A 24,347-nucleotide genomic window follows, 5' to 3' on the forward strand; every position below is an offset into this window, starting at 1 on the left:
GATGTGAGGGGGGAGGGGGCTGAGGGGGGATGTGAGGGGGGAGGGGGCTGAGGGGGGATGTGAGGGGGGAGGGGGCTGAGTGGGGATGTGAGGGGGAGGGGGCTGAGTGGGGATGTGAGGGGGGAGGGGGCTGAGTGGGGATGTGAGGGGGGAGGGGGCTGAGTGGGGATGTGAGGGGGGAGGGGGCTGAGGGGGGATGTGAGGGGGGAGGGGGCTGTGTGGGGAGGGGGCTGAGTGGGGAGGGGGTTGGATTAAACTTCACTCCTGTGTGTGGTGTGAGTGTGTGTGGGGTGGAGGAGTTGGGGGGTGGGGGCATAGAAAATACCTCTCATTGCTGAGGGGTTGGTGGTGCTTCCCCTGGGGTCCAATATGTCTTTGTTTGTGAGGACCTGTCGCAAAGCCCACCCAGTGCAGATCCAGCTGGGGAGGCGGGTGATTTAGTGAGAGATATTTTGACTCAAATCCATTCATTATTGTTTGAGGTTTATTCATTAGAATCATGAGTCAGCTTACATTAACCCTGCAATGAAGCTACTATCAAACTCCCCAAGATTAGATTTAAAGATCTGAAAGGTCGCAGTGGGTTTGGCATCCAGTGTGGGACCTCCCGGTTCCCAGATCATCCCGATATTTACCGGAGCGAGTGGACTTGGAGAATCCCAGCCTGCCCTTGTTACTCTTTCACTAAGGTCCGTCACATCCCTGCACACACACAAACCTTCCTAAAATCAAAACTCAACCCACGAAAGTGGGGAGTAAATCATGGGTGGCGAAGATTTTATTTTTTATGCTGGAAATCTAAAATTGCCACACCTAGAACTTGTTTATTTCAAAATACGGTCAGAGTCCAGCGGTACAGAGTTAGCTCACCACTTATGACTGAAACTCAATGAGACGGCAACAATGGGCAGGGTTTTCCAGCCCCGCTGCAGCATGCTTTCTGATGGCTTGCCATTGGTCACCAGCGGGATTTTCCAGCATTTTGTGTGGTTTGTGTGTCCCACCGCTGGGGAACCCATCATGGGGAGGTGGGGGAGTCTCCTTTGGCGAGACTGGAAGACCCTGCCAATGGGAAGGAGCGGAAAATCCCACCCGTTATGTGTTTCTGTGCACACAACATGCCAGGAATTGTGTGTGTGTCCGTGTGACCCTCTGCAGAAATGGCATTCCAAACTCCCGGAATGCTTTCTTTGGTCATTGGGGAGTGGAACTGATTCCAGGAGAATCCCAGTCATTTTGGAAGTGTTTACGGCGCTACATCCTGTCAAATTCTCTTAAATGCTTCAATCAGTCACCACTAAACCTTCAGCAGAGTTTCCCAGAGCTGCTGATGGAAGCTTACAATGAGCTGGATCTGACTGAGTTACTGAAATGGATGCTGTTTGGGAAAAGGGTGTCTCAGTGAGTCCAGGGAACGTGGATGTAGTTTGGGAATGGGATGGAATCTCAGAGATTTAATCTTTCATATTCTTAAGTATCAGAGCGCATCATCATCTTTCTTGCGTATTTTTTCTTCTATCCTTTTACTTTGATAAATTCTCTTTATTAATTCTTAAAAGATTGAACTCTTTCTCACTGGGTTGTATTTTGTTCCTCACATTAATTCAAGTAAATGTGCCCCACTATAAACCAGTGTTTCGGGTTGCTGTGCTCTGGAAGGCCGGGTATATAATGTATACAGGATAAACTGGGTTTACTGATACTAATTGAATGATACATGTTGAGCAGGGTTGGGAGAACCCTCCTGATCTGTAATTCTCAGTAACTCGAGAAGGAAAGTGAAACGAGGTTTTGCACCTCATTTTGAAAAGACACAGACACAGCCTCCCTCGGCTGTGCACAGAAACATCAACCTGAATGACAAAATCACAGAATCCCTGCATTGCAGAAGGAGGCCATTCGGCCCATCAAGTCTGTACCAACAACAATCCCACCCAGGCACTACACCCGCAATCCCGTATATCTACCCCACTAATCCATCTAACCTATGCATTCCATGACACTAAGGGGCAATTTAGCATGGCCAATCAACTTAACCCGCACACCTTTTGGACTGTGGGAGGAAAGTGGAGCACCCGGAGGAAACATACCCGGAGAACGTGCAAACTCCACACAGACAGCAGCCCAAGCTGGGGTTCAAGCCTGGGTCCCTGGCACTGTGAGACAGCAGTGTTAACCCACTGTGCCACTGTGCTGCTGGGACTGAACCTGGGTCCCTGGCGCTGTGAGACAGCAGTGCTAACCCACTGTGTCACTGTGCTGCTGGGATCAAACCCAGGTCTCTTGGCACTGTGATGCAGCAGTGCTAACCCACTGTGCCACCGTGCTGCTGGGATTGAATCCGGGTCCCTGGCACTGTGAGGCAGCACTGCTAACCCACTGTGTCACCATGCCCCCGGGAATCGAACCCGGGTCCCTGGCGCTGTGAGACAGCAGTGTTAACCCACTGTGCCACTGTGCCCCCCCCCCCGGGAATCGAACCCGGTCCCTGGCGCTGTGAGACAGCAGTGCTAACCCACTGTGCCACCGTGTCCCCGGGAATCGAACCGGATTCCTGGCGCTGTGAGACAGCAGTGCTAACCCACTGTGCCACCGTGTCCCCGGGAATCGAACCGGATTCCTGGCACTGTGAGGCAGCAGTGCTAACCCACTGTGTCACCGTGCCCCCGGGAATCGAACCGGATTCCTGGCGCTGTGAGGCAGCAGTGCTAACCCACTGTGCCACCAGGAATCGAACCCGGGTCCCTGGCTCTGTGAGACAGCAGTGCTAACCCATTGTGCCACTGTGCCGCCCTGGATGATATACTCAAATCTATGAAGGGTGTCTTGAACCCCTGACCTTCTCACTGAAAGTTCAGAGTGCTCCCTCTGAGCCCAGAAAGGAATGAGGAACAAGGAACTGATTCTCAGAATCAAATATGCAAATACGAGAGATTGGAAACAGGCAGTTCTGGTCAGACACAAGGGGCACTGTTCCAAAAAAAATCACACAGAGATTGAGGAACAAGAAATCGCAGCAACAAAACAAACATCACTTCATTACCACAGAAAGAAAGACAGGAATGTAAGAAAAAAAAAATCAAAAGAGACACTGAAACAGATCAATGGGAAAATGCAGACAGAGATTGCTGCTAAAAGATATTGTTCTGTGTATAAATAGCACAGAGACACATCAGGAGTAAAACAGGAAAACTCAGATGTTTGAACAAAACCCTGGAATAATGGCACTGAGCCAAGAATTCCTCTCTTTGGTTCAGTGAAAGTGGAACAATATAAATAGATGGAAAGAGAAAGAGAGAGACAGGGAGAGATGAGGCTGCAAGAGATCCAGTATGTAGTCAGCTGCAAACTGTCTAAAAAAAGAGAGCATTACCATCACTGAATCTCCCACTATCAACATCCTTGGGGAGCGGTGGGGGGTTACCATTGACCAGAAACTGAACTTGACCAGCCACGTTCATAGTGTGTAGATTAGATGGACTGATCATGATAAATCTGTAGGATGTGGAGATGCCGGCGTTGGACTGGGGCAGACACAGTAAGAAGTCTCACACCAGGTTAAAGTCCAACAGGTTTATTTGACAGTAAACTCACAAGCTTTCGGAACGCTGTTCCTTTGTCAGGTGTGTGGGAGGTTCTGATCAGAGAAGGGCAGATAAAGGCACACAGAGCTTACAGAATACTGATTAGAATGTGAGTCTTTACATCTAATCAAGCCTTAAAGATGCAGGCAATGTGAGCAGAGAGAGCATTAAGCACAGGTTAAAGAGATGTGTATTGTCTCCAGACAGGACAGGTAGTGAGATTTTGCAAGTCCAGGCAAGTCATGGGGGATACAGATAGTGTGACATGAACCCAAGATCCCTGTTGAGACCGTCCTCATTTGTGCGGAACTTGGCGATCAGTCTCTGCTCAGCGACTCTGCGCTGTCGTGTGTCGTGAAGGCCGCCTTGGAGAACGTTTACCCGAAGGTCAGAGGCTGAATGCCTGTGACCACTGAAGTGTTCGCCAACAGGAAGGGAACAGTCTTGCCTGGTGATTGTCGAGCGATGTTCATTCATCCTGAATGAATGAAGACATATGAGGATGGCCTCAACCGGGATCTTGGGTTCATGTCGCACTATCTGTAACCCCCGTGACTTGCCTGAGCTTGTAATATCTCACTTACTGTCCTGTCTGGAGACAATACACATCCCTTTAACCTGTGCTTAAAGCTCTCTCCACTCACACTGTCTGCATCTTTAAGAATTGATTAGCTGTAAAGACTCGCATCCTAATCAGTATTCTGTAAGCTCTGTGTGTGCCTTTATATGCCCTGTTTGTGATCAGAACTCCCCACTCACCTGACAAAGAAACAGTGTTCCGAAAGCTAGTGGCGTTTATTACCAAATAAACCTGTTGGACTTTAACCTGGTGTTGTGAGACTTCTTATTGAATCTGTAGGATTACAGGGGAGGGGACTGGTGGGCTTAGGAATGGTGCTCCTACAAAGAGTTGATACAGATTCAATGGGTTGAATGGCCTCCTTCTGTGTTGTAGGGAGTCTATGGTTCTAAATAAATACTGTGGCTACAAGAGCAGGTCAGAGGCCAGGAATAACACGGTGAGTAACTCACCTCCTGACTCCCCAAAGCCTGATCACCATCTACAAGGCACAAGTCAGGATCAAATCTCATTTAAAAGTAACTTCCTCTGTTCCCCAGCAGGACAAGGGGACCAATGCATTGGGAAGACCGCTGAGTTTCCCCCGAGTCACACACCATCCTGATTTTGAAATTCAGCATTGTTCCTTTACTGTTTCACGATGGGAATTCCCTGCCTATCAGCACTGTGGATGTACCTACACCAAACAAATTGCAGAGGTTAATGAAGGTAGCTCAGTGCCTTTCAAAGACATTTAGGGATGGGCAATAAATACTGGCTTTATCAGTGATGCTCACAAACCCAGAATGGATAAAGTAAAACTCAGCTCAAATACCAACAGCAAGAAGCAGTGGGAGGGTTTCAGCAAATCAGTCCACACACCAGACTGAGAGGCCAGGGCAACTAGGACCAAACTTGGACCAACTTGGATCAAAATGTGAAGCAGCTTAGGATCCCGGCAGGACCCAGCTGACGGTGAGAAGGTGGCTCCTCCACCTCGAGGCCCCCAGGCTATTGACTCAGATCCAGGGCCTATTTTATGGCAGAATTCAATGATAAGAACTCACATAACTAAACCTGTCATCACGTAAAGAAAGCCATGGCTGATTTTCACACCCACTTTGCTTGTCAGGCTGCTTTCCAAACTTTGGACTTGCTCAACCTGTTTGGTGGCCGTTTCAAGTAAAATATATGATGAAGTAGTGGTTGCCTGGGATACAAACACACAACATTCCCTTTGTATTTTTGGTGTTTATTTTTGGAAAAGTAAGGGTTTTCCAGTGTATTATTGGGACACCGTGTCAATCTGATCTGTTGACAGAGCATTAGTGTGAAATCATAGACTCACAGAGTCCCTATGGTACAGAGAAAAGCCCATCGAGTTTGCACCAACTCTCTGACAAAGTATCCCCATCTGTCTTCCCATAAGCCCACATATTTACCATGGCTAATCCACCTATCACTGGTGGCCAACATTGGCAAACCTCAGTGTTGTACACACTGCCTGGAATATTGGTGACATTGCTGTCATTCCGGGGATCTGACATAGACTATTAATCCCAGATATTATGCTCAAAGCCCAAGACTCCACATCACGATGAAACCAGTCAGTATGCTGCACATTTACTCCATGTCAATGCCAGGACCTCACACACACCTCACTCTAACACTGCATCTGTGGCGGGACCCACTGAGGCTGATTGCTGTGTATCAAATCTACTGAGATTGTTAATCTCTTCCATTGCATTCTGAACTATTTAACACCATTCATGAATGTGTACATATGCTATCCGCGTTTTCTTCTGACACAGTGCACTCATCTGCATTAAATTTCAGCTTCATTGTTTGGTTTGCAGACAGACTTTGTTTCACTGACATCTGTGCAGCCTTACTACATTCCACAGCTTCTCTTTCATTTGGCAGTCTGTAAATCTGACCAATTAACAATGGGTTTCAGAATGCAAGTCATTGATATAAATTAGAAAGAGCCCTGTTTCCAAAACTGACCCTCACACCATGGGACAGGAACCCAGACAAGCTGGGGGAGTTGATAGGAATAGTCCAGGGACAGACACCGAGAGCGAGAGTCCAGGCAACGCTGTTCCCTGCCCAGTGCCAGGGTTTGGGACATGTGCTCATGCTGGAGAGGGACGTGTGGTGGGGCAGGAGTGACCCACTGCTCACGGTCTATGAAGATACCAGAAAGGGAAATGGAACTAGGAAGGAGACTCTGCTGAGGCAGTATGAGCAGCAAGGAGCTTAATTAAAATGCAGAACTTCACCAACAAATTGGTGTAAGGTAAATCAGAGGGTTAAATATGGCGGCAATGACCCAGTGGTATTATCACTAATCTATTAATCCAAAAACTCAACTAACATTCTGAGCACCCGGGTTCAAATCCCACCACAGCAGATGATGAAATCTGAATTCAACAAAAAATACCTGGAATTAAGAGTCTACTGAGTCCATTGTCAATTGTCGGAAAACCCCATCTGGGTCACTAATGTCCTTTAGGGAAGGAAATCTGCTGTCCTTACCCGATCTGACCTAAATGTGACTCCAGAGCCACAGCAATGTGGTTAACTCTCAACTGCTCTCAGGCAACTAGGGACGGGCAATAAATGCTGGTCAGCCAGCGACACTCATATCCCCGTATGAATAAAAAAATGTGTGGGAGAAATAGATTTCAATTCGCTGGGTCCTGGCACCCACTGAGGAACGTGGGAGCTGTATCGATGGCTTAGTCTACACCTGAACAATACTGGGACAAGTGCTCCGGTGAGTCAGATAACTAAGGGGATAGACTAAATAGTGGGGGTGAAGGCAAAGCGTTTCGAACATAGAACATAGAACACTACAGCACAAACAGGCCCTTCGGCCCACAAGTTGCGCCGATCATATCCCTACCTACCAGGCCTATCTATAACTCTCAATCCCATTAAATCCCATGTACTCATCCAGAAGTCTCTTAAAAGACCCCAACGAGTTCGCCTCTACCACCACCGACGGCAGCCGATTCCAGTCACTCACCACCCTCTGACTGAAAAATTTACCCCTAACATCTCCTCTGTACCTGCTCCCCAGCACCTTAAACCTTGGGAAGATATTTTAACTTAAATAGAGGGCAGAAGAGGGGGCAGCATGGTGGCTCAGTGGTTAGCACTGCTGCCTCACAGCATCAGGGACCTGGGTTCGATTCCCGTCTTGGGTCACTGTCTAAGCGGAGTTTGCACATTCTCCACATGTCTGCGTGGGTCTCCTCCAGATGCTCCTGTGGCCCAAAGATGTGCAGGTTAGGTTAATTGGTCATGCTAAATTGCCATAGTTCCTGAAATGTGTAGGTTAGAGGGATTAGTGGGGTAAGTGTGTGGGGGTTGTGGAGATAGGTGGGATTGTAGTGGATTGTAGTGGATGGGCCAAATGGCCTCCTTCTGCACTGTAGGGTTTCTATGATTCTATGAGAGCAAAGGAAGTGATGGTCGGAGCATGGTAGGAAGGGACAGAGCGTACAAAGCTGACAGAGCACCAGCAGATAAAGGACAGAAGATAGAGGATATAAAAATAGTAAAAAGACTAAAGAGTCTATTTGAATAAGTGTAGCATTCAGAACAAAACAGGTGAATCGACAGCACAAATAGAAATGAATCTGATTGTCATTACAGAGACATGGCTGCAGGATAACAAGACTGGGAGCTGAGTATACTGAGGGTTTTGGGAGTCACGGGATTGGCCAGTGTTTGGGAGACTGACAGTACACCTGCGCTGGTCTCAGCGCTGACATATCGGTGTTCGTTCATAGTCCCGCTCAGCACTGCCGGCCATTCCAGCGGGAATAGGTCCCACCCCTGGGTTTTCAGAGGGAATCCGGTGAGGACACTCTGCAGTGCTCAGAGTGCGGGAAATTCACTCTGAAAAATAAAGTGAGTTCTTCCGTTTTCACACGAACTGGGGACTTAAAATTGTTTGGGAGAATTCCAGCCCAATTCCTTATTTGCTGAATCCCCAGAGGTACATTTCATCACGGATAAATTGCACTTCCCCGTAGATACAAACATTCTACATCCTCTTATCAATAATGCAACCCATCAGAAACATTTCCATCTACAGGTTTTAATCCAAGTCCCATGGATATTGAAGCTATTCACAAGAAATATTAATAACACTTCCCAGCAGAACGTCAAAAAGAGGATGGATTTCATCCTCTAACTTTCTATATTAGTGCCACAAGTAAGGCTTACATTCACATTGCAATAAAGTTACTGTGAAAATCTCCTCGTTGCCACACTCTGGTGCTTGTTGGGGTACACTGGGGGAGAATTTACCATGGTCAATGCACCTAACCAGCACATCTTTTGGGGTGTTGGAGGAAACTGGAGCACCTGGAGGAAAGCCCATCCGTACATGGGGAGAATGTGCAAACTCTGCACAAACAGTGACCCCAAGCCGGGAATCGAACCCGGATCCCTAGCACTGTGAGGCAGCATTGCTAACCACTCTGCCACCGTGCCACCCATCAATGTGCTTGCTGCTGAGTTCCCACCTGCTCTGACCTCTCAGCAATTCTATGCCAATTATGGATCACCTAAGGGCCATTTCCTGCCCTGCCTCAATTTTTATGCTGGTGGAAAGAATTCCTGGGGATGGGGGAAGCTGGAAGTCCTCAGGTCGGAAGGAGTGAAACATTGATGATAGGAACAAGAGGAGACGATATGGTCCTTTGAGCCTGCTCCACCATTCAAAGAACAAAGAACTCTACAGCACAGAACAGGCCCTTCAGCCCACTAAGCCTGTGCCAACACATGGCACCTTTCTAAACTAAAGACCTGTTGCCTCTCCGCAGTCTGTATCCGTCTATTCCCTGCCTACTCATGTATCTGCCCAGACGCCTCTTAAACATTGCTACTGCATCTGCTTCTACCAGCTCCTCTGGCAGCATGTCCCAGGCTCTAACCATCTTTTGTGTAAAAGATCTGTCTCTCACATCTCCTTTAAACTTCCCCCTTTTTACCTTAAACCTATATCCCCCAAGTTTATTTTATTTATTTATGGGACATGGACTTCATTGGCTGGCCAGCATTTATTGCTCATGCCTAGTTGTCCTTGATTGATACAACTGAGTGGCTTGTGAGGCCATTTCAGGGGACATTTGAGAGTCAACCACATGCCGATATCACCGACTGATATATCTACCCTGTGAATAAGACCCTATCCATTCTATCCAGGCCTCTCATCACTTTGTAAACTTCTGTCAGGTCTCCCCTCAGCTTCTTGATGTTCAAGTGAAGGCAAACCAAGTTTGTCCAATCTCTCCTCATAGCTAATACCCTCCATACCAGGCAACATCCTGGTAAATCTTTTCTGTATTCTCTCTAAAGCCTCCACAGCCTTCTGATAGTGTGGTGACCAGAATTGTACACAATTTTCCAAATGTGTCGAACTGAAGCTGTGACATAACTTGCTAATTTTTATACTCTATGCGCTGACTGATGAAGGCAAGCATGCCATACGCCTTCTTGATTACCTTATCCACTTAGATAGACTTGGATTGTTTTCTTCAGAGCAGAGAAGGCTGAGGGAGGTCATGATTGAGATGTACAAGATTAGGAGGGTTATGGATAGGGTGAGTAGGGAGTAGCTGTTCCCCTCAGTTGAGGGGTCAATCACAAGGGAGCGTTGATTCTGGGTGAGGGTCAGGAGATTCAGAGGCCATTTGAGAAAAATCTTTTTCACCCAGAGGCTGGTGGGAATCTGGAATGCACTAGGAAGGTAGTGGGGGCTGGAAACCTTACAACCTTCAAAATGTATTTGGATAAGTACTTGAAACATCTTAATATACAAGGATATGGGACCTGTGCGGGAACATGGGATTAGCACAAATTTAGTGGTAGACATTGCTGGTGCAGACTCAATGGGCCTTTTCGACACTGTATGCCTCTATGATTTGTGTTGCCACTTTCAGGGATCTGTGGATCTGTACACCTAGATCCCTCTGAATGGTTGGAGCCATACCTGGCACATAGGAAGATGGACATCTTTGCAGGAGTCCCTCAGGGTAGTGTCCAGGACCTAACAATCTTCAGCCGTTTCTTCAATGACCTTCCCTCCATCATAAGGTCAGAAGTGGAGATGTTCACCAATGATTGCACAATGTTCAGCACCATTCGTGATTCCTCAGACACTGAAGCAGTCCATGTTTAAATGCAACAAGATCTGGACAATATCCAGGCTTGGGCTGACAAGTGGAAGTAACATTCACACCACACAAATACCAGGCAGTGACCATCACCAACAAGACACATGTAATCACTGTCTCTTTATATTCAATAGTGTAACCATCACTGAGTCCCCCACCATCAACATCCTTGGGGTTACAATTGACCAGAAACTCAACTGGATTCATCACATGAACACAATGGCTACAAGAGCAGGTCAGAGGTTAGGAATACTGAGGGGAGAAACTCACTTCCTGACTCCCCAAAGTCTGTCCACCATCTACAAGGCACAAGTCAGGAATGTGATGGAATACTCCCCATTTGCCTGGATAGGTGCAGCTCCAACAACACTCAACAACTTGGCGCCATCCAGGACAAAGCAGCCAGCTTGATTGGCACCACATCTACAAACATCCACTCCCTCCCCCACCACCGATACTCAGCAGCAGCAGTGTGTGATGCACTGTAGCAATTCAGCAAAGATCCTTAGACAGCACCTTCCAAACCCAGGACCAATTCCATCTGGAAAGGCAACAGCAGCAGATACCTGGGGAACACCACCACCTGCAAATTCCCCTCCAAGCCACTCACAATCCCGACTTGGAAATATATCGACTGGGTCAACATCCTGGAATTCCCTTCCTAATGGCATTGTGGGACAACCCACAGCACGTGGACTGCAGTGATTCAAGAAGGCAGCTCACCACCACCTTCTCCAGGGTAACTAGGGATGGGCAGTAAATGGTGGCCAGCCAGCGATGCCCAGGTCCCATGAATGAATAAAAAATAGCTTTGCTCCTTACTTGAGGAGGATGTAGTTGAATTGGAGGCAGTTCAGAGGAGGTTCACTAGGTTGATCGCAGTGATGAGGTGTTTGACTTATGAAGAGAGATTGGGCAGTTTAGGCCGATACTCCCTGAGTTCGGAAGAATGAAGGGAGATCTAATTGAGGTGTACAAAATGATAACGGGGATTGACAAAGTAGATGTAGAGAGGATGTAGGGAATCTAGAACAAAAGGTCAGAGTTTTAGGATAAAGGGGGCAGATTTAAAACAGAGATGAGGAGGAACTACTTCTGAGTCTGTGGAATTCACCACCCCAGAGTGGGATGAATGCCAGGACTTTGAGTGAATTTAGGGAGTAAACATAGACAGATTTTTAATGAGAAACAGGTTTGAAGGGTTATAGAGAATGGGCAGGAAAGTGGAGTTGAGGCTGAGATGAGACCAGCCATGATCGTATAGAATGGTGAAGCAGGCTCCAGGGATTACCTACTCAAACTTCTAGTTCATAGAATCCCAATACGCAGTAGGAGGCCATTTGGCCCATCGAGTTTGCACCGACTCTCTGACAGAGCACCTCATCAGGCCTCTTACCCTATGCATTTACCCTGCCAATCCCCCTAACCTACACATCATGGGGACACTGAGGGACAATTTGGCATGAACAATCCACCTAACCTGCCATCTTTGGACTGATGTAACTTATGACAAGGTAGACAGGGCAGCTGTCCCCTACAGCTGAGGGATCAACAACAATGGGGAATAATTTTAAGGTGAGGGAGGAGGAAGTTTAAAAGGGAATTGTGGAAATTAGTTTTATGTAGAGAGTGGTGGGAGTTTTGGATGCGCTGCCTGCGAGGGTAGTAGAGGTGGGAAACCTCACAATCTTCAATAAGTAACGATGGTTACCTGAAATGTAAAATCCAGGCCTTTGGGCTAAGTACTGGAAAGTGGGAATAGTGTCGATTTAGTGCAGTTTGTCAGTTCAGACTCAATGGGCTGAAGGGCCTCCTCTTTACTGTACAACTCTACAGGGGTGATCTTACCAAAAACATTCTAAGTGCCGAATGAGTGTGAAAACAGGAGAGAACTGCACCCATTTTTTGGGCGAACTCTCAGATGCTCGCTATATCACCTTGTGTCACCTGGAGAAAAGGTGAGGCAAAGTGTGATTCTCACCAGTAAGGGGAGTGGAAGGAGTCTATTCACGCTGGGAAGCCGGCTGCTGACTGCTACAGGGCACCATTGCCATTCCCCCACTACTCAGCCATTGTGTCCCCAGCCCCGATTGAACGTCCTCCTCAAATACGTCCCGCCATCCCATCACACTCTCCATCACTCCACCCCGGCTGACCATGGTCACTGTCCTCGATTCCCACCCCCACCTCAACCGATCACCACCCTCACCTCGACCCATCACCACCCCCACCTCAACCGATCACCACCCTCACCTCAACCAATCACCCCCCCACCTCAACCCATCACCACCCTCACCTCAACCCATCACCACCCTCACCTCAACCCATCACCACCCCCACCTCAACCGATCACCACCCTCACCTCAACCCATCACCACCCTCACCTCAACCCATCACCACCCTCACCTCAACCAATCACCCCCCCCACCTCGGTCGATTGCCACCCCCATTCCGGGGACCACACGATGACCTTCACCAGCAATGCTGTTAAGGAAGTGAGCCGGACTATAATGTTCAGGGCTCATTAATAACAGAGCTCTGTTAGGGTCATGGGTCTCTGAGAGTGGAAGGGCATGTTAGTAGGGTGGTGGAAAAGGCAGATGGGACACTTGCCTTTTATCAGTTGAGGTATTGATTACAGAAGCTGGAAAGTCACATTTGAGTTGTCTCAAACTTTGGAGAGGTCACAGCTGGAGTACTGTGCGCAGTTCTGGTCGCCACATTATTGGAAAAATGTGATTGCACCAGAGTAGAGATTCACCAGGATGCTGCCTGGAACGGGATGTTAAAGTTAGGAAGAGCAGTTGCGTAGGTTTGGGTTGTTTTCATTGGAGCAGAGAAGACTGAGGGACGATCAGATTCACGGTTATGAGACACGGAGAGAGTGGGTAAGGAGCAGCTGTTCACTTTAGTTGAAGAGTGTTGAGGGGACATAGGTTCAGTGTAAGGGTACCTTGGTACAGGAATCATGAAAAGTTAACGTGTACATACAACAAGTGATTAGATAGGGAAATGGAAGATTAGTGTTTATTACAAAGGGAATGTAAACTGGGTAAGGATGCTTTGCTCCAGTTGTACATGTCTGGACTGTGATCAGTTTCTGTTCTCCTTATTTAACAAGTGCATTAAGGGTAATCATAGAAACCCTACAGTACAGAACGAGACCCTTCAGCCCATCGAGTCTGCACTGACCACAATCCCACCCAGGCCCTGCCCCCATATCCCTACATATTTTACCCACTAATCCCTCTAACCTACGCACCTCAGGACATCAAGGGCAATTTTTTTTAAAGCACGGCCAATCAACCTAACCCTCACATCTTTGGTCTGTGCGAGAAAAGCAGAGTACCCGGAGGAAACCCACGCAGACACGAGGAGAACGTGCAAACTCCACACAGACAGCGACCCGAGCCGGGAATCGAACCCAGGACCCTGGAGTTGTGAAGCAGCAGCGCTAACCACTGTGTTACTGTGCCACCCAAGTTTCAGACCAGTTTCACTTCAATGATACTGGGATGATGCAGGGAGGGGATATCTTATACGACACATGAGACAGGCTGGGTCTGTATCCATTGGGATGCAGGGGATTGAGGGATGATGGGTGCGGTCTTACAGGCTCACCGCGGCAGTTGATCTGGCAATGTTAAAACTCCGATTCAGTTTACTATCCTCCTGGCCCATCTTTGCTGGTGAGATCAGCGTCACACTGGTGAGAATCACTGCCGGTTCCCATCAGGGGAGAGGAGGCACCATGGTCACGCTAGCGGGATCAGAGGCCATTGAAACCTCTGGGTGGTGAGGACTTCACCATCAGACTTACCATGGACTACTCTCCAGAATTGGGTGCATTCTTGGACACATGCATCTCCGTTAAGGACAGTCACCTCAGCACCTCACTGTACCGCAGGCCCACGGATAACCTCACAATGTTCCACTTCTCCAGCTTCCACCCTAAACACGTTAAAGAAGCCATCCCTTACGGACAAGCCCTCAGTATACACAGGATCTGCTCAGATGAGGAGGATCGCAACAGACACCTCCAGACGCTGAAAGATGCCCTCATAAGAACAGGATACGGCATTTGATTCATTGATCGACAGTTCCGAAGCGCCACAGTGAAAAACCGCACCGACCTCCTCAGAAGACAAACACGGGACACGGTGGACAGAGTACCCTTCGTCATCCAGTACTTCCCCAGAGCAGAGAAGCTACGACATCTTCTTCAGAGTCTTCAATACGTCATTAATGAAGACAAACATCTCACCAAAGTCATCCCCACATCCCCACTTTTGTCTCCTATGACCGAATAATAACGGTCACGGGCATTCGGCCGCTTCGGGTAAGCGTTCTCCAAGGCGGCCTTCACGACACACAACAGCGCAGAGTCACTGAGCAGAGACTGATAGCCAAGTTCCACACACGAGGACGGTCTCAACAGGGATCTTGGGTTCATGTCACACTATCTGTAACTCCCGTGACTTGCCTGGGTTTGCAAAACCTCACTTACTGTACTGTCTGGAGACAATACACATCTCTTTAAACTGTGTTTAACCCTCTCTCCACTCACATTGTCTGTACCTTTAAGACTTGATTCCCTGTAAAGAGTTGCATTCCAACCATTATTTTGTAAATTGAGTTTGTGTCTTTATCTGTCCTGTTTGTGAACAGAAATCCCACTCACCTGATGAAGGAGCAAGCTCTGAAAGCTAGTGGTTTTTGCTACCAAATAAACCGGTTGGACTTTAACCTGGTGTTGTGAGACTTCTTACTGTGTTTACCCCAGTCCAATAAGGACATGGTCAGGGAGTGCCCATCGGGCACTCTGTGTTCTAGGGGCAATGCCAAGGAGTGGGGGTGATTGGGAGGAGTTCTGCGAGGGAGGAATTCAGTGAGGGGGGAGTTGTGTGAGGGGGTACTTCTGCGAGGGGGGTTCTATGCAAAGGGGGGGTCTATACAAGTTGGGGACATGATGCGGAGGCGGGGGAACATGTTGGGCATCCTCCAGGGGACCATTCAGGCAGATCCTGATGCCCGATGCTGGCAACCATTGTTGGTGTGAGTGGTAGCAATGATGGGAGGGGATGTTTTAAACTGGAGAAAGTGCAGAAAAGATCTAAAACGATGTTGCCAGGACTCAAGGGACTCAGTAATAGGGTAAGATTAAACAGGTTAGGACCTTTCTCTTTTGAGCATAGAAGACTGAGGGGTGATCTTAAAGAGGTTCTGAGATCATAAGAGGCACGGCTCGAGTGAATGCACTCAGTCTTTATACCAGAGTTGGGGAATCGAGAACTAGAAGGCATTGGTTTAAGAGGGGAAGGAATTACAGGGAACCTGAGGAGCAGTTATTTTATACAGTGTGGAATGAGCTGCTGGAGGAAGTGGTTGAGGCAGGGACATCGACAACATTTAAAAGACATTTGGACAGATACATGGATAGGAATGGTCTAGAGGGATATGGGCCAAATGCAGTCAGGGTTAGATAGGTCTTTTTGACCAGTATGTATCAGTTTGGGCCGAAGGGCCTGTCTCTGTGCCACAGATTCTATGAAAAACTGGCAGAGTGAAACTTGCCCAAAAGAAAGGTATAGAACAATCCCCTTTTCAGAGTTTTTTGAGAAGATTCTGCCACTAAGATCCTGAGGGAAGTTAACAGAGCAGATGCTGGGAGAACGTTTCCCCTTGTGGGAGAGACTAGAACGAGCAGGGACAGTTTAACATTTAAGACAGAGATGAGATGCTTTCTCTCAGAGGGTAGTGTGAACATGCAGGCAGAGGCACTGATTCTTTTTCAGGCAGTGATAGATTTTTGCCCAATAAAGCTCTCAGGGTTAGCAGGGGTGGAATGTTGAGCTGAGGCTGCAATCAGATCAGTCATGACATTCTTGAATGGCAGAGCAGGCTCGAGGGGCTGCTCCTAACTCAAATGTTTGTGTGCATTGAAACGGGAGCTCACCACCCTGTTTCTGCCCTGACTTTGATGCTGGCCCTGTAATCAGTATCTATTGCTTCCTGCAAAGGTTTCCGAACTCTCCTCCAGCTTTATCCTGGATCTTCACAACTTTGTGCTTCATCAGAAACCTTTCATGTGGAACTTTGTCAAATGTCTTTTGGAAGTCTAGATATGGGTGATTGTTGGGTTGAGGGAATTAATTTTGGGATTCCTCTTCATGATGACAATTATTTCAAAAGTGATGTCCAGTTGCAGCCTGAACAAAGCAACGTTCAGATGAAGCAGCAGCTATTTCATAATCTCAAATCAGAGCGTCTGACTTTCCAGCAACACACTCACTGGAATGGAGCCTGCTTACTCTCAGAGAGTGATAATTTCAGCGTACTCAGGGTGGTGATCTATTCAGAGATATTGCTGAGATAAGGAAGGCTTTCAGTCCAAATTGGCTGAATCTAAATCATTTAAACTGTCATCGTGCTTTTCACAATCTCAGGATGCCCAAAAGCGCTTTACGGCCAATACAATACTTTTGAATTAAGAACAGAAGCTACTGGAGGAACTCAGTAGGTCTGGTAGTGTCTGTGGAGAAAGAGAAACATAGTTAACAATTCAAGTCCAATTTGACTTTTCTCCCCTTCTTCAGGAGAAGAGTCACACGGACTCGAAACAGCTCGATTCTCTCTCCACAGATGCTGTCAGACCTGCTGAGATTTTCAGCATTTTCTGTTCTTATTTCAGATTATCAGCATCTGTGGTATTGCGCTGTTACTGATGTATTTTTGAAGAACAGACAACTCTGTAACGATTTGCAGAAACGTAATGAAGTATCTAAGAACACAGGGACAGGGGCCTCCAAGCCTGTGCCAATTATGATGTCCTAACTAAACTAAAGGAAAAATCCTTCTGCCCTTACTCGGTCCGTATCCCTCCATTCCCTCTCTATTCCTGTACCCATCCAGATGCCTCTTAACCGTTGCTAATGCGCCTGCTTCCACCACCTCCTCCGGCAGTGCGTTCCAGGCACCCACCACTCTCCATGTGAAGAACTTCCACTGAACATCTCCCTTAAACTTTCCCCCTCTCACCTTGAACCTGTGCTCCCTTAGTTTAAAGTAAATGTTTATCCCAGGCTCCGTTCAGGAGGTTTGGGAGAATGTGAGGAGAAACCTTTTTTTCCCAGAGGGTGGTGACGGTGTGGAGTGCGCTGCCTGGGTGGAGGTGGGCTGCCTCACATCCTGTTAAGTTATCTGGATGAACACTTGGCACGTTGTAACATTCAGGGCTTTAGGCCAAGTGCTGGTAAATGTGATGAGGTGGGAGGCCTGGTGTTTCTCACATGTTGGTGCAGACTTGATGGGCTGAAGGGCCTCTTTCTGCACTGTAGGGTTCTATGGTTCTGTGGTTCACAACATGGTTTTGTACAAGGGAGGTCAGGCCTCACAAATTTGGTTGAGTTTTTTGAGGGGGTGACAAAAATAATTGATGAGGGAAGGGCCGTGGATGATGTCTACATGGATTTTAATAAAGCTTTTGATAAGGTCCCTCATGGCAGGCTGGGGCAAAAGGTTAAATCTCACAGGATAAAAGGTGAGCTAGCTAGATGGGTGGAGAACTGGCTGGGCCACAGAACACAGAGGGTAGCAGTGGAGGGATCTTTTTCTGATTGGAGGTCTGTGACCAGTAATGTTCCGCAGGGCTCTGTACTGGGACCTCTGCTGTTTGTGATATATATAAATGATTTGGAAGTAGATGTAACTGGTGTGATCAGTAAGTTTGTGGATGGCACAAAGGTTGCTGGAGTTGTGAATAGTGATGAACATTGTCAGAGAATACAGCAGGATAAAGATAGGCTGGAAAATTGGGCGGAGAAATGGCAGATGGAATTTAATCCAGATAAATGCGAAGTGATGCATTTTGGTAGAACTTATGTAGGGAGGAGCTATAAAATAAATGGCAGAACCATCAGGAGTATAGACACACAGAGGGACCTGGGGGTGCAAGTTCACAGATCCTTAAAGGTGGCAACACAGGTGGAGAGGGTGGTGAAGAAGGCATATGGCATGCTTGCCTTTATTGGACGGGGCATAGAGTATAAAAGTTGACGTGATGTTGCAGTTATATAGAACGTTGATCCAACCACATTTGGAATATTGTGTCCAGTTCTGGTCACCACACTACCAGAAGGACATGGAGGCTTTGGGGAGAGTACAGAAAAGGTTTACCAGGATGTTGCCTGGTATGGAGGGTCTTAGCTATGAGGAGAGATTGGGCAACTGGGGTTGTTCCCCCTGTGAAGACGGAGGGTGAGGGGCGACCTAATAGAGGTGTATAAAATTATGAAGGGTTATACAGTGAACAGTGGGAAACTTTTTCCCAGGTCAGAAACGGCAAACACAAGGGGTCACAAGTTCAAGGTGAGGGGGGCCAAGGTTCAATACGGATATGCGGGGACGTATTTTACACCGAGGGTGGCGGAGGCTTGGAATGCACTACCAAGCAAGGTGGTTGAGGCAGACACGCTGGGATCATTTAAGACTTATCTAGATAGTCACATGAACAGACTGGGAATAGAGGGATACAAATGGATGGTCCAGTTAGGAACACATGATCGGTGCAGGCTTGGAGGGCTGAAGGGCCTGTTCTTTGTTCTTTGAAGAGTCGGGAATGGGAAAGGGCAGCGAAGGATTGGGAATGGGGAAGTCCAGTGAGGGATTGGGAATGGGCTGGATGCATTTAATAGCACAAGTGAAGACAGGCACACACATTTCAGTGGCGAATATAAACAGCACACAGCAGAATTATAGGTTTGCAGCAAGAATTCAGAGGTGGGTGCTGAGTAAGCAGTGATGTCTTGTGCATAAACCACAATAACCTCTTTGAAACAGAGATAAGCAGCAAACTAGAAGATAAAATTGGACTGAGACTGGTCAATACAGCAATGATTGAACGGAGGTTACTGGGACAATTCACATGACTGGCACAGAAGGGAAATTTTAACTTCAGCGAATAGCACAATTTAGAAAGTTTCCAAAGGTTGATCCTCTCCCTGTTTATACCCCGAGCAAACCAGCGCTCTGTGTCAACTCTGCACATGGGCAACGGTTAACAAATTGTCTGAAAGGTTGCACTCAGAAGCTCGATAGGCCGCATGTGTCCTGTTAGTCCCAGGTTGCCCACAGTGCTATAAACACTTCATAGGTGCCAGTTATTTTCTACGTCCTAAGCTCTGAAATTCTCTTTGTAAAGTTCAGTATCTCTGCTCCTTGAACCCGTCTCTCTGATAACTCTGCTTGGTCCTGATATTAATTGTCTGAATTCACTCCTGTTGAACACTTTGGGATGTTTTATTCTTTGCTGAAGATGCTACTTAATTGCAAATCATTGCGGTAAATTATTTTTTACTTCATCCTTAAGGTTACAAAGTCAATGCTCAGAATAAACCGGGAAAACTCAAATTCATTCCTTGCTTGCTCCAAAAACCAAATTCAAAGTCCAACTGAATTCCATTTAAGGTCCCCACGGGCAACAAGCTGATAAGATAAGACATTACACCCCATCTTGGGGTCACTTGATCTTAGCCAAAAGGCTGAGAAACTGTGGAAATTTCAAACAGCCCAACAGTGCCAATTTCACTGCCAGCTGTTGTGGCTAATACGTCTGGCCAATGGCACAGGGGGCTTGGTCAGAATTGGTTGGCAGCATAGAATCATAGAAACCCTACAGTGCAGAAGAAGGACATTCGGCCCATCGAGTCTGCACCAATCACAAACCCACCCAGGCTCTATCCCTGTAACCCCATATATTTACCCTGCTAATCCCCCTGACATTAATGGACAATTTATTATGGCCAATCCATCTAACACACATTTTTGAACAGTGGAAGGAAACCGGAGCACCCAGCAGACATGGGGATAATATGCAGACTCCCCACAGACAGTGACCCAAGCCAGGAATCAAACTGTGAGGCAGCAGTGTTAACCACTGTGCCACTGTGCCACCGCATGAGTTAACAGGTTTGGCCTGACTGTACGTCATTCCTCTTGTGGTTTCCTGTCACTTTGAGCAACTGGTGGTTAAAGCAGGAAATGTGATCTTTTTCCGGTATTCGTTCTCCTTCTCATTGCAACACGCCTCCAAGAAAGTCACACTTACAAACCAGAAACTGCAGCTCATTCTAAACAGGCAACACTGGGGACAGCAATGCTAATTGTCCCAACTGGACAATCACCCTGAGAAAACCCCAGAAAAATGTCACAGCATGCACCTCCAACACAACCAAAGGAAAGGTGGCAACATGAGTGGGCGGGGGTGGCAGGGGTGGGGTGGGGGGGGGGGGGGGGGGGGTGGTGGGGGCAGTGGAACAGCGTGCTCCAAGGGGGCATGGCCTCAAACTAAGGGGAAGCAGATTTCGGACTGAGTTGAGGAGGAACTTCTTCACACAAAGGGTTTGGGGAAGATTGGGGGAAAGGCAAATTGTGCGGAGGGTGTGGAGAGTCTGCAGAAGGATCTAGATAGGCTGGGCGAATGGGCCAGGAACTGGCAAATGGAATTTAATGTTGGCAAGTGTGAGGTGGTCCACTTTGGTAGGAAGAATGGTAGGAAGGACTATTACTTATGTGGCGAAAAACTGCAGCAGGCGACGGTGCAGAGGGACCTCGGGGTCCTTGTGCATGAGTCGCAAAAACCCAGCCTGCAGGTGCAGCAGGTGGTCAGGAAGGCGAATGGGATGCTGGCCTTCATAGCGAGGGGGATTGAATATAAAAGTAGGGAGGTCTTGCTGCAGCTGTATAGGGCATTGGTGAGGCCGCAGCTGGAGTACTGTGTGCAGTTTTGGGCGCCGCACCTGCGCAAGGATATTTTGGCCCTGGAGGGAGTGCAGAGGAGGTTTACTAGGCTGATACCGGAGTTGAGGGGATTGAGCTATGAGGAGAGGCTGAATAAACTAGGCTTGTACTCGTTAGAGTTTAGAAGAATGAGGGGAGATCTCATTGAGACGTATAAGATGATGAATGGGATGGATAGGATAGAGGTGGAGAGACTCTTCCCGCTCAAAAAAGACAGTAGGACTAGGGGGCACAGCCTCAAGATAAAGGGGAGGCGGTTTAGAACGGAGTTGAGGAGGAACTTCTTCACTCAAAGGGTGGTGAATCTCTGGAATTCTCTGCCCGTTGAAGTGGTGGAGGCTGCCTCGCTAAATATTTTTAAGAAGCGGGTTGATGGGTTTTTGATAAGAGAGGGGATTAAGGGTTATGGGGAGAGGGCGGGAAAGTGGAACTGAGCCACAACAGATCAGCCATGATCTTATTGAATGGCGGGGCAGGCTCGAAGGGCTAGATGGCCTACTCCTGCTCCTGTTTCTTATGTTCTTATGTTTGTGAATCTGTGGAATTCCCTGCCCAGTGAAGCAGCTGAGGCTCCCTCACTGAATGTTTTTAAGGCGAGGATAGATAGATTTTTGAACAGTGAAGGAATTAAGGGTTATGGTGAGCGGGCGGGTAAGTGGAGCTGAGTCCATGAAAAGAACAGCCATGATCTTATTGAATGGGGGAGCAGGCTCGAGGGGCTGAATGGCCCACTCCTGCTCCGAGTTCCTATGATTGGACGTAGTGATTTCAAGAGGGGATTTCTGGGCAAAGTTATTGCCACTCGTGGGGCAAAGAGAGTGGAGGCTCATTAGAGCTTGGCAGGAGACTGAGAGGGTCAGAGCACAGTTTGATCTGATTACCGTGAACAGTGGCCTGTATTCCATCGTGATAAGCAGTGTAAGTTACCGCCAGTGTAAGTTACCATTGTCAAGGGAACTCAGAGTCTCCTGATTCATGTTTAACAGCACCTCCTCCTGACCCCAGTCTGAGATTGTTCAGGTGAACTATTCTCATTGCCTAAACAGTTGGATGTGAATGTTCCTGCCAGTCTGGCTGAGATGGAAAGCGATGAGTTTATAAATAGGCTTAACATACATGGCAGTGGTGACTGCCCCTTTAAGGGTCTGCTAAGCCAGCTGACCACTGCTGCTTTTCCCTTAAAGGGACAGTCACCACAATGGCTCTGCCAGATTAGACGAACACCAGGTTTTTGGGACAGACACAGCTCACCAATGGAGTTCTACCACTGCTCAGTATCTCAAGCTTTCCTCTCACATGGGCCCATGTCAGATAACATTTGTGATCAATTTACATAATTAATTTGGTGAATTTACATAATTCATGAAACCTGGTTGGAGCAAATACAGGCAGTTTAGTGTAATACAGGCCGGTCGGTGCAGACATAGGCCGGTCAGTGCAGACACAGGCCGGTCAGTGCAGACGCAGGCCGGTCAGTGCAGACATAGGTCGGTCGGTGCAGATGCAGGCCGGTCGGTGCAGACGCAGGCCGGTCGGTGCAGACGCAGGCCGGTTGTGTGACTCAGCCTGGAGAGTATTTAGCCCAGCCTGGTTAAGAAGCCTTGGGTCCAGTTGCAGCAGTGCTGACATTACCAGGAAACTGTGAAGCCACCGAGTGTATCCTGCATAAAAACTCCCCAGATTCTGTAAAGTTGCTGCATTGTTTCAGAACAATGATAAAGGATAAAGCTTAATGGTTAACTAGGAGATCCTCAGCAATTCTTATACACTCTGCCTGCAGCCACACTGGTGAGAACTCCAACACTGCCTACACATCACTTCCTGTGTGTAAGACATGTCAATATATACACAAATACACATTTTACAGATACTAGTAGTGTGCGTGTATGCTGAAATTCAGTTAAAAACTCTCAAGAAGTGAATGTGGTCTCAGAATCTTCAACCCTGTGGATTTCACATTCAGCTCTTTAAACCATTGTGCCAAGCTCTTCCCCACCTATTGGGTTAAACATGAACCTTTTTGGAGAGAGGCACTCTGACCCCTTTTATTGGCATGATAGAGGTGCAAGGGGAAATTTTATTAGAACCTCCTCATTAAACTTCCTTCCATAATAAGGCCTCTCAGTCACTGCACAGAATTTCTTCAGGATATGAGACCACCCAAATCCAGCGAGTCTTCAGTAGAGAATCAGAGAAACCCTACAGTGCAAAAGGAGGACATTTGGCCCACGAAGTCTGCACCAAATATCTGAAAAAGCATCCCATTCCCTGTCATTTCCATAAACCTGTGCATTTACCACATTAATCCACCTAACCCGCACATCTTTGGACTGTGGGAGGAAACCGGAGCAGCCAGAGGAAACCCACACAGACACGGTGAAACATGTAGATACCACACAGACAGTGCCCCAAGCCAGGAATCGAACCCGGGTTCCTGCTGCTGTGAGGCAGCAGTGCTAACCACTGTGCCACCGTGTCCTGTAGCAGTAATTGGAGAGATATCTGGAAATGTTTGGAAGTGTATATCAGACAAATAAATAAAAAGCTGTCATCAGCATCTCACCCGGAAGTCTATCCCGACTGTGGCGATGAAGTTCCCTGCTAAAAATGCTCGGTCTTTGAACTGGACTAGGAAGCAGGTCTTGCCCACACCAGAGTCTCCAATTAACATGACCTACAGTATGTGCAAATTCTAATTAGAACCTTGCTTCAACAAGACAGAGTGCAGCAGCAGTACAACACACTTATTCAACAGGTTAGTTCAACACAAGAGATCCAGCAAAGTGGTGGGAGATGGTCCTTTCGGTCGAACCATTCCTTTACAGATTCCAGTGGTGGCATCCAAGGAGACATCACAGAAACAGATAGAAACACAGGAGTAGGCCATTCGGCCCATTGAATCTGCTTTGGCACTCATTTTGATCACGGCTGAGCATCGAATTCAATATCCTGAGCCTCCTTCACCCCTCCCCATCTCTCGATTCCTTCAGCCCCGAGAACTAGATCTCATTTCTTTTTGAAATCAGACATTTTGTGGGAGTGAATTCCACACATTCACCACCCTCTGGGTGAAGAAATTTCCCCTCACCTCAGTCCTAAAAGTTTATTCCTTACCCTCAAACTATAACCCTTTGTTCTGGACTCCCCCCACCAGGAACATCTTTTATAAGTTTTTATGAGGTCCCCTCTCACTCTTCTAAACTCCAGTGAATA

The 24,347-nt window shown here is 47.6% G+C and overlaps 1 protein-coding gene across 2 annotated transcripts in view; it reads right to left on the reverse strand.

The window, feature by feature from the left end:
• The window catches only part of LOC145356435 (ras-related protein Rab-37-like), a 134,079-nt gene that overhangs the window by 66,276 nt on the left and 43,456 nt on the right, over positions 1–24,347 (reverse strand). Inside the window, exon 2 of one of the 2 annotated variants that reach the window (XM_080209160.1) lies at positions 23,698–23,808. The exons of the other annotated variant lie outside the window; for it this stretch is intronic. Coding sequence (XP_080065286.1) covers positions 23,698–23,808 — 111 coding nt within the window. The remainder of the gene's footprint in view (positions 1–23,697; positions 23,809–24,347) is intronic. 2 annotated transcript variants of the gene reach the window in all.

The sequence above is a fragment of the Carcharhinus amblyrhynchos genome, chromosome 21, assembly GCF_965287045.1.
Source record: "Carcharhinus amblyrhynchos chromosome 21, sCarAmb.v2.hapA, whole genome shotgun sequence".
NCBI lineage: Eukaryota > Metazoa > Chordata > Chondrichthyes > Carcharhiniformes > Carcharhinidae > Carcharhinus > Carcharhinus amblyrhynchos.